The sequence below is a fragment of the Hevea brasiliensis genome, chromosome 12, assembly GCF_030052815.1.
Source record: "Hevea brasiliensis isolate MT/VB/25A 57/8 chromosome 12, ASM3005281v1, whole genome shotgun sequence".
In the NCBI taxonomy this organism is placed as follows: domain Eukaryota; kingdom Viridiplantae; phylum Streptophyta; class Magnoliopsida; order Malpighiales; family Euphorbiaceae; genus Hevea; species Hevea brasiliensis.
The window spans coordinates 4,882,245-4,892,890 of NC_079504.1; the positions used below are offsets into that span (position 1 = coordinate 4,882,245).

At 29.4% G+C, this 10,646-nt stretch overlaps 1 protein-coding gene across 1 annotated transcript; it reads left to right on the forward strand.

The window, feature by feature from the left end:
- Positions 1-6,337: 6,337 nt before the first annotated feature.
- On the forward strand, positions 6,338-8,791 carry LOC110671172 (uncharacterized). The gene is made up of 2 exons (XM_058130886.1): positions 6,338-7,549; positions 8,055-8,791. Exons 1-2 carry the CDS (start codon positions 6,643-6,645, stop codon positions 8,552-8,554), a joined length of 1,407 nt encoding a protein of 468 aa, XP_057986869.1. The 5' UTR covers positions 6,338-6,642; the 3' UTR covers positions 8,555-8,791.
- The last annotated feature ends 1,855 nt before the right edge of the window (positions 8,792-10,646 follow it).

A 10,646-nucleotide genomic window follows, 5' to 3' on the forward strand; every position in this document is an offset into this window, starting at 1 on the left:
TCACTTATACATCTTAGAACAGATACAACAATTCACATATACCTCTTAGAACAGATATAACCATTCACTTATACCTCTTAGAACAGATGCAACCATTCACTTTGTATCTCTTAGAACAATTATATTTGTTCATTTACACATTTTAAAATAAATATAACTATTGGCAATAAATAGTTCATTTTGATGCCTTTTAATGAACAGACATAACTCTTTCAAAATGAGACAAATTTTATTATCACTAATATTTTTAACAATATCCCTATCTAGTTAATGATAGACACAATTAATATGAATTAGGATTTATGCATATAAAAGTGTTTTTTGACTTATACACATAAATCTTATTACCTTCTTTAACACATTCACCATGAGCTTTAGCATCATAATATAACCTTATACTTCTTCTAATTATAAGCATGTCATCAACATAAAACAAATTATCAAATAAAAAACTTTTTAATGTGTAAGTGTTTCTGAATCAGTTTAAGAGAAAAATCGTATGTGGCATACAATAATTTCTTCCTATAATCATTCAAACTAGAAGTATGATATGCTATTATTCCTCCTAATTGCAATGATTTAGGAACTACCACTTTTAAATCCTTAAATTTTGAAACAAAGATATGTAACTCATGGACTTATTCATAACAGGCATATTATCAAATATTTAGAATTCAAAATATTTCATAATGAGAAATTTATCCATACCTTTTTTTTCTGTATTATATTCGAATTATAACGAATTTCAGATTTCCTTTGATTAATAGATTTTTATTCCAAACTGCTATTTATAAAGCATTTGCATCTTTTCAAGCATATACGATAGTTCAATTTGTATCTATTATAATAATTATATCTGTTCACTTACACCTTTTAAAATAAATATAATCATTCACTTTGTATTTCTTAGAACAATTACATATGTTTACTTATACCTTTTACAATAGCTACAACTGTTCACTTTGTATCTCTTAGAACAATTATATTTGTTCACTTATGCCTCTTAGAACATACACAACCGTTCACTTATATATCTTAGACAGATACAACAATTCACATATACCTCTTAGAACAGATATAACCATTCACTTATACCTCTTAGAACAGATGCAACCATTCACTTTGTATCTCTTAGAACAATTATATTTGTTCATTTACACATTTTAAAATAAATATAACTATTGGCAATAAATAGTTCATTTTGATGCCTTTTAATGAACAGACATAACTCTTTCAAAATGAGACAAATTTTATTATCACTAATATTTTTAACAATATCCCTATCTAGTTAATGATAGACACAATTAATATGAATTAGGATTTATGCATATAAAAGTGTTTTTTGACTTATACACATAAATCTTATTACCTTCTTTAACACATTCACCATCAGCTTTAGCATCATAATATAACCTTATACTTCTTCTAATTATAAGCATGTCATCAACATAAAACAAATTATCAAATAAAAAACTTTTTAATGTGTAAGTGTTTCTGAATCAGTTTAAGAGAAAAATCGTATGTGGCATACAATAATTTCTTCCTATAATCATTCAAACTAGAAGTATGATATGCTATTATTCCTCCTAATTGCAATGATTTAGGAACTACCACTTTTAAATCCTTAAATTTTGAAACAAAGATATGTAACTCATGGACTTATTCATAACAGGCATATTATCAAATATTTAGAATTCAAAATATTTCATAATGAGAAATTTATCCATACCTTTTTTTTCTGTATTATATTCGAATTATAGAATTTCAGATTTCCTTTGATTAATAGATTTTTATTCCAAACTGCTATTTATAAAGCATTTGCATCTTTTCAAGCATATACGATAGTTCAATTTGTATCTATTATAATAATTATATCTGTTCACTTACACCTTTTAAAATAAATATAATCATTCACTTTGTATTTCTTAGAACAATTACATATGTTTACTTATACCTTTTACAATAGCTACAACTGTTCACTTTGTATCTCTTAGAACAATTATATTTGTTCACTTATGCCTCTTAGAACATACACAACCGTTCACTTATACATCTTAGAACAGATACAACAATTCACATATACCTCTTAGAACATATATAACCATTCACTTATACCTCTTAGAACAGATGCAACCATTCACTTTGTATCTCTTAGAACAATTATATTTGTTCATTTACACATTTTAAAATAAATATAACTATTGGCAATAAATAGTTCATTTTGATGCCTTTTAATGAACAGACATAACTCTTTCAAAATGAGACAAATTTTATTATCACTAATATTTTTAACAATATCCCTATCTAGTTAATGATAGACACAATTAATATGAATTAGGATTTATGCATATAAAAGTGTTTTTTGACTTATACACATAAATCTTATTACCTTCTTTAACACATTCACCATGAGCTTTAGCATCATAATATAACCTTATACTTCTTCTAATTATAAGCATGTCATCAACATAAAACAAATTATCAAATAAAAAACTTTTTAATGTGTAAGTGTTTCTGAATCAGTTTAAGAGAAAAATCGTATGTGGCATACAATAATTTCTTCCTATAATCATTCAAACTAGAAGTATGATATGCTATTATTCCTCCTAATTGCAATGATTTAGGAACTACCACTTTTAAATCCTTAAATTTTGAAACAAAGATATGTAACTCATGGACTTATTCATAACAGGCATATTATCAAATATTTAGAATTCAAAATATTTCATAATGAGAAATTTATCCATACCTTTTTTTTCTGTATTATATTCGAATTATAACGAATTTCAGATTTCCTTTGATTAATAGATTTTTATTCCAAACTGCTATTTATAAAGCATTTGCATCTTTTCAAGCATATACGATAGTTCAATTTGTATCTATTATAATAATTATATCTGTTCACTTACACCTTTTAAAATAAATATAATCATTCACTTTGTATTTCTTAGAACAATTACATATGTTTACTTATACCTTTTGCAACAGCTACAACTGTTCACTTTGTATCTCTTAGAACAATTATATTTGTTCACTTATGCCTCTTAGAACATACACAACCGTTCACTTATACATCTTAGAACAGATACAACAATTCACATATACCTCTTAGAACATATATAACCATTCACTTATACCTCTTAGAACAGATGCAACCATTCACTTTGTATCTCTTAGAACAATTATATTTGTTCATTTACACATTTTAAAATAAATATAACTATTGGCAATAAATAGTTCATTTTGATGCCTTTTAATGAATAGACATAACTCTTTCAAAATGAGACAAATTTTATTATCACTAATATTTTTAACAATATCCCTATCTAGTTAATGATAGACACAATTAATATGAATTAGGATTTATGCATATAAAAGTGTTTTTTGACTTATACACATAAATCTTATTACCTTCTTTAACACATTCACCATGAGCTTTAGCATCATAATATAACCTTATACTTCTTCTAATTATAAGCATGTCATCAACATAAAACAAATTATCAAATAAAAAACTTTTTAATGTGTAAGTGTTTCTGAATCAGTTTAAGAGAAAAATCGTATGTGGCATACAATAATTTCTTCCTATAATCATTCAAACTAGAAGTATGATATGCTATTATTCCTCCTAATTGCAATGATTTAGGAACTACCACTTTTAAATCCTTAAATTTTGAAACAAAGATATGTAACTCATGGACTTATTCATAACAGGCATATTATCAAATATTTAGAATTCAAAATATTTCATAATGAGAAATTTATCCATACCTTTTTTTTCTGTATTATATTCGAATTATAACGAATTTCAGATTTCCTTTGAAGACTTGACAGAAGTAAACAAGTCTTATAGCCTATATGATGAGTTATTGAGAATATGACCTCTGCATGGCAATTCATTTTCTTTTTTGGATTTGTTTTCACCTTTTCAGTGAACATAATTTGTTCCTTAAAACAATCAAGTTTCACAACCTCTTGATTCATCACGAAAACAGCCTTAGACTCCATTGCGATTAATATCTTAAAATTGTTGATGCAGTGGGTGTAGAATAGGCTTTGAGGCATGATGAATCACTATCTTTAAGGTATTAATTGTCCCCACTAGATTACTGTAAGGTTATGGTAATATATCTCCAGGATACAACAAAGCCTGAAATCTACAGACAGCAACTCCTGAAGATTTCCCTTAAGAACTCTTTATATGAACTGAATTTAGAGAGACTAGAAGAAAAGAAGAAGAAGTAGAAGTAGTATATATTTCTGGATTGAAAAAATCATCCATATTTATAAAGAATGAAAAGTCATGGCACCTTTACTAGATAGACACATCTGTCTATCTCTAATAGATACAACTATTTGTGTAATAGATATGTCTGTTTATTAAAAGCTACCTATACAAATAGTTGTGACTATTTGTATAGACATATCTGTTTATTAACAGACACCTATACAAATAGTTATGACTTTTTGTATAGAATAGACATGTCTGTTTATTAACAGACACCTATACAAACAGTTGTGACTGTTTGTATAGAATATACATGTCTTTTTATTAAAAGATACCTATACAAATAGTTATGATTGTTTGTATAGACATATCTGTTTATTAATAGACACCTATACAAATAGTTATGACTTTTTGCATAGAATAGACATGTCGGTTTATTAACAGACACCTATACAAACAGTTATGACTATTTGTATAGAATTGATATGTCTATTTATTAACAGATATATCTACTTGTTAATAAACACATCTGTTCATAATTTATTTACCAAAATTATAATATGATAATTATTTTATTTCACACGTATACGTGTCAAGTGTCATAATAGAATAATATATATTGAATTATATATATATAACTCTATACATATTTCACTATTGTCATTCCCTTATATTTTAACAATATAGGAATTATTTCTCTCTATACTGTCTAACATACAATCTATTTATAACAAACACTACTATATATACACTATGATTTTTCACAATGTAAGCTCCTTAAGCCCTTGATTTCATATAATAACATGTGAATAATTGTGATCGCAAATGTATGAACTCACCTAATATTTCGGATGAGCAAATTTTATATTTAAATATTATAAAATATATAAATTCAAAAATATAATAGATTTTTTTTAAAAAAATTTAATGATATATATATAAAATTTATAACTAATATTTGAAATTGAGAAAAAAAAATAAAATTGAAATAATAAAACATAAGTGTAAAAATAGAAAAATTACTTTTTTTATTTGACCATTAAGCCTAAAATTAAATCAACATGTTCAAACAATCTAATGCTTAACTCCCACATTATTAATTATGTAATTTGCAACTTTACCTAATTTTTAGTTTTATTGTAAAGGGAAAAGCAATCTCATTTTAAGAATGGAATCTGCTGGCTCTATTTTTGAAAATAATTCATATATATAAGCTTATTGAATTGTGATGTTAATTAAAGTAATTGGGGTTGGGTGATTTAAAGGCCGCCATTTGTTTTTTCCTTTTCTTTTGTTGTGGTCCTTAAAGGGCCAATCGCCACCAAAAATAAATCATGTAAGGACATACAAGGATAATTTTCAATTCTCTTGGTCCACTTGCCTATTTGAATAAAAAAAATGGCATCCAGCATTTTGATTATCTTAGAAAGTTGGATTATGACACATAGGAAATGGTCATCTCTAAATAAAAAGGCCTATACATAGGAAATGAGGTGACAAAATCCACATATCTTTTCCCTACCTTGGTTTACAAAACAGAAAACAAAGTGCGACCCCTCCTTGATTGATGCATGGGTGTTTTCTCTTTTGCAAAGCCTACAATTACGTCTTAAAAAAGACAAATTTTATATGTGCATGAATTTTCCTTGTAAACAAACAATGCCAAGAAAAAGTTAACAAATTAATAATATTTTGATACAACCTTAAAGGCCTGTGAGGTTAATTTTGATGCCAGATAAAATGGCTTTTGATACACTTTATATTTGATTGCATTTGCATACATTTTAGCATCATTGACTCTCCATCAAAGTTAACAAGCATTGGATTTAATCAACTGTCAATCGACAAATAACTACCAACACATCCCACAATGAAAATATTGTTCCTCTGTTTCCTCTGCTTTTGCCCTTCAACTTTCTTGACAATCTCCGTCTTGACGGCACCAAGAATGCCTTATTGTCCCCTCGCACGGGATAAAGCTTAATGGGTATTAACATTTGGATCTCTCTCGCTTTCTAGAAGTGCTTCCCCCCACCACCCACCCCCCTCTCTCTCTCTCTTTCCCCTTTGAAAATTAGTACGGCATTATGAATCAACTAATGCGTTCTTTAGAGAGGGAAGACTGTCGGTTCTCACTAATTAATTTAACCATGGACTGGAAAGAAAAAAACGTTAATGCCATCTCTTTGAAAATGTCGCCTTTTTTGCTTTGTTTTGCGGTTTGGATACACCATCTTCCTGCCTTTCTAGGACCAGTCTTGGTCCACGCCTCCTTCCTCATAACCTCTTCCCTTCTTTTATTTCCTCCGCTTAATTTCTTTACAAGAAAAAAAAAAAAACTCCAAGACCCATGCCTGCTTAATCCCATATACAATACCAGAAAGCACAGGGAAACTTGATTTCTGGAAAGAAGAATGCTTGAATGGGAACATCTTCTGTTGGTGGCGTTGTCTGTTATTGCTATTGCCATAATTTTTATCGTGTTTATTCTGAGATGCTCTTGTTTCAGAAGAGGTAAAGGCGCTGTTGAAACGACGACTACTAGAACAGAGAGCTTGCAAGATGGGATTACAAAGCTTCATCAAGGGATTCTTCACCATCAGCTTGAATTAGACGGCAAAAGAAAAGGAAATTATTGTGTCTTCCGACGTGGGGTTTCAGCTAGGCCTTTGTTCAGTTGGATTGATCATCCATCGCTTATTACAGACGCAGTTGAAAATGGATGGTCTAGATTTGGCTTTACAGGTTATATGTCGTCCCCCTCCACGCGATCATCCCTCTTAGGTTTCTGTGCAGTTGGCGATAATGGAAGGGAAGCGGAGATGGAGATAAGCTGGGAAGTGAGTCAAGGATCAGCTGATTTCATGCAAAAGATAAGACTAAATTCTGGATTAAAGAAGGTTAATGTAAGTAATGCTTTTATGTCTGCTTCTTCTGTAATTAGAACTGCTTTGCCTTTACCAGGGCCTCCGTTGGGGAATTCAGCTTTTCCTCAAGAGGCCTACTTTGAAATCACAATTTTGTATTCTCAAGGCGAGGATCATGATGAGTCCATCACCAAGGTTACGGAAGGCGAGAAGACTAAACTTATCCAAGAAAATTCTAACCCGAAACTGAATTCAGAATCTTTATTACATGTTAGTAGCAGCTATCGATTCAACAAGATTGAAGAATCGAAGCTTGCTGGTAAAGATGATGGCAAGGAAGAAGCTGTTATGTTATCTGTAGGGCTCACTACAGGAGGTTCTCTTCCTTTGAAACTTCCTGGAAGCTATCCAGGTTCCATAGGATTCAACTCCAATGGTTCAGTCTACCTTGAAGGTAAAGTTTCTTCTCTTTTTGTCAATTAGTTCTCATTTTTTTTTTAAAAAAAAAATGGAAATAGCATTTGATATATAAACTGCCCGTGGAGACAAGTTTAATGAGGAAAAATTGTTTCCTGTAAATTTTTGAATGTAGCTTCAAGATTAATTTGCTTCTGGGAAATGGCATTAGAAAGTTCACAACCCAATAATAAATAATTCTCCAACCTAATTTATCTCCAATACTAGTGAAAGGTTAATTATATGTGGTCCACTATGACTTAGCCATTAATTATGGAATGAAGAATTATTGTTTCTTTAAGCTCAGATCATTAATCGTGGCATGCTTAACTGTTTTTGGAGTAGGTATCAAGCAGTTGACTGAATAAATGATGTAGGTGGGTGCAACAAAACAGAATCATGTAATTAGCAGGCTAAAATTATAGCAGTTTAATGCAATATATAATAATTTTTTTTTTTTTGACTCTTCAAGAAAAGCATAAGCATTTCTACCTCTGTTACAGGGATAAAATTGGTGTTTGAATCAGAGAGAGGAGAATGGACAAGAAGGGATAAAGTAATTGGTTGTGGATTCGATCCAAGGCAAAAGAAAGTATTTTTCACATTAGATGCAGAGCTGGTCCATGTAATTCATTGCAAGTCAGAGGAATTTGGCACACCATTGTACCCAACAATAGCAGCCAACAATGAGACATTAGTTCTAGTCAATTTTGGACAAAGTGCTTTCAGTTATGCGGCGGCAAATGCTCAACGAACACCAAATCCTTGTTTCATTGGCCCTCTTGTAAATTCCCCTGCTTTGGGCTACGAAGATAGCAAAGAACTCTTCTCAATGGGAAGGATAGACTCTCAGTGGCTTAATAGAATTACAACTAAAGGTACCCACAACAGCAATGGTGCTAATAACCAGACAGTTGATTTCGATGAAGAATCTGAAGCTGATTTGTTTGAAATTGTGTTGGATGGTTCTGGAACTGGACGATCTCCAAACACAGTATTGTAGCATCACGAACAAATTTCTGCATCGGTTTTTACTGTTTCTGTGTTGCTGAGTGCCTTGGAATTGTCTTTTGCTATAGTTTAACATCAGAGAAATACAACAGATAGAAACAGGTTTTGTGATGGACCATTCTTTACTGGTACATTTTCTCGTATGGGGTTCCTAATTACCCAAGAATATACGATCTTGTACAGCAAACGCTAATGTTCATTCTAAGCCATGGTCCTTTATTTTCTTTTTTGCTGGTTTGGTTTAAAGATGAGGTTACCTGGTCTCCCACATAACAATTACGTGCAAGTTTAAAATGTGATTTTGCTAGTAAGCAATCATCCCTTGATGCGTTGTCCTTGTTTTTGGCTGGTAGAGGTCATGGACGAAAAGAAGATGTTTGATGGGTTCATTCCACAGACAGAGTTTATTCAAGAAAAAGGAACAGACCAATTCTAATTTCCAAATTCGAATGTTGCGTGGAACGAAAAGTATGCCACCAATTTAATATTCAAAGCCAAGCGAGAATTAGTCATGTCATTGTCAATATAAAGAAATTATGGAGTGTTCTTAGAGTAAATATACTGTTTGAAATTCATTTTTTATATTTTAAGAAATAATTATATATTTATAAATATATATATTTTAAAAATTAAATTCGATTAAAATTTTAATTTGAAACTTGAGAATTTTAGATACGATCCAGTGTAATTTTTAAATACATTTAAACTATGCGAAGGAAAGAATCATTCTCTGTTAGAAAAAAAAAAAAAAGGGAAGGACTTCCATCCAGCACAGTAACAGCGAAGGCCTAACTACCCTTGCTTGGAGCCATTATTTTTGGGTGTGGTGCATGGCATCGTGTAGGGTAGGACATCAGGTTTTTGTTTCTAGTGGCCATTTTAGAATAATACAATTGTGGGATTTGACCTGCGATTATATCATGGAATAATAAGGTGAAGCCTTTGTCTGGGTTGAAAGAAAATAAGGGAGGATGTAAAATTTGAAAGGAAAATAATTTTATTTTTTACTTGTTTATGTTTGGTTAAAAAAAAAAAAGAGAAAAAAATTTTTTAAAGAAAAATAATAGTTAAATTTTACTCTTTTTTTTTTTAAATTAGAGAGAAAGTGATGAAAAATGTTTGAAATTATAAAAATATTTTTATATTTTCTATATTTTTTTTGAATATTTAAAAATAATATTTTAATTTTACTCTTTAAAAAATAATTTTCTTTTTAATATTTTTCCTCCTAATCTAAACATAAAATGAAAAAAATTATTTTCTTTTCTAATCATTGCATTATTTTATTTTCTTTTTATTATTTTATTTTCTCCCATCCAAACATAAAGTTTTTGGTATTGGAGTAATTGAAGTTCCTAATCCAAGCGAATTATATATATAAAAAAGAGGTGGACACATACAAATCCTTAGGTCAACAAGATTTAGGATATCAAAAAATTTTAAAAATATAAATATATGTTATATATATATTTAATAAATAGATCTCATTATATTTTATATTTTAAATTTATGATAAATTAAATTTAAATAAAAAAATTTAAAATATTTTTTATTATAGGAATGTTGAATAAGTATCGACCAATAAAAATAAAATGGTTATATAATCTAATTTGCAGGCAATGTCAAATGTCCACAAACTATTGGTAGTGGTTTTATTTTATTATTTTATTATTTTTCACAGACATAAACTATAATTACAATTAGAGTATGCTTATATAATTTAATAACTTTTTTTTTAATTATTTTACATTTACTCTTTCTATATTTAATTTTCGCCTAGTAAATTTTTGTACGTCAATCAAAGGAGAAAAAAAAAAACATATTTCTAATGATATAATCAATTAGTAAAGATAAATAAATTATTTTTTTTTATAATTTAACTAAAGCATATTTCTGTAATAAATTTGTCATGACCTAACCTATGGGCCGCATCGGCACTAGGACCTGGGTTAGCCTAAAGCCTCCGAGATCCGTAGTAAGCCTAACTATTCCTTAACCCAACTCTAAGGTCTATTTGGGCCCAATTTCAAGAATTCAACTGGACAGAGTCCGGCCATAAAATGTCTCTTTTAACGGAAAATTTT

What these genes read in the sequence shown, in the direction of transcription:
- LOC110671172 (XM_058130886.1), top strand. Translation starts at nt 6,643, where the DNA reads ATGCTTGAATGGGAACATCTTCTGTTGGTGGCGTTGTCTGTTATTGCT. An exon ending in TGGTTCAGTCTACCTTGAAG is followed by an intron (nt 7,550 to 8,054) that starts GTAAAGTTTCTT and finishes CCTCTGTTACAG; the next exon opens with GGATAAAATTGGTGTTTGAA.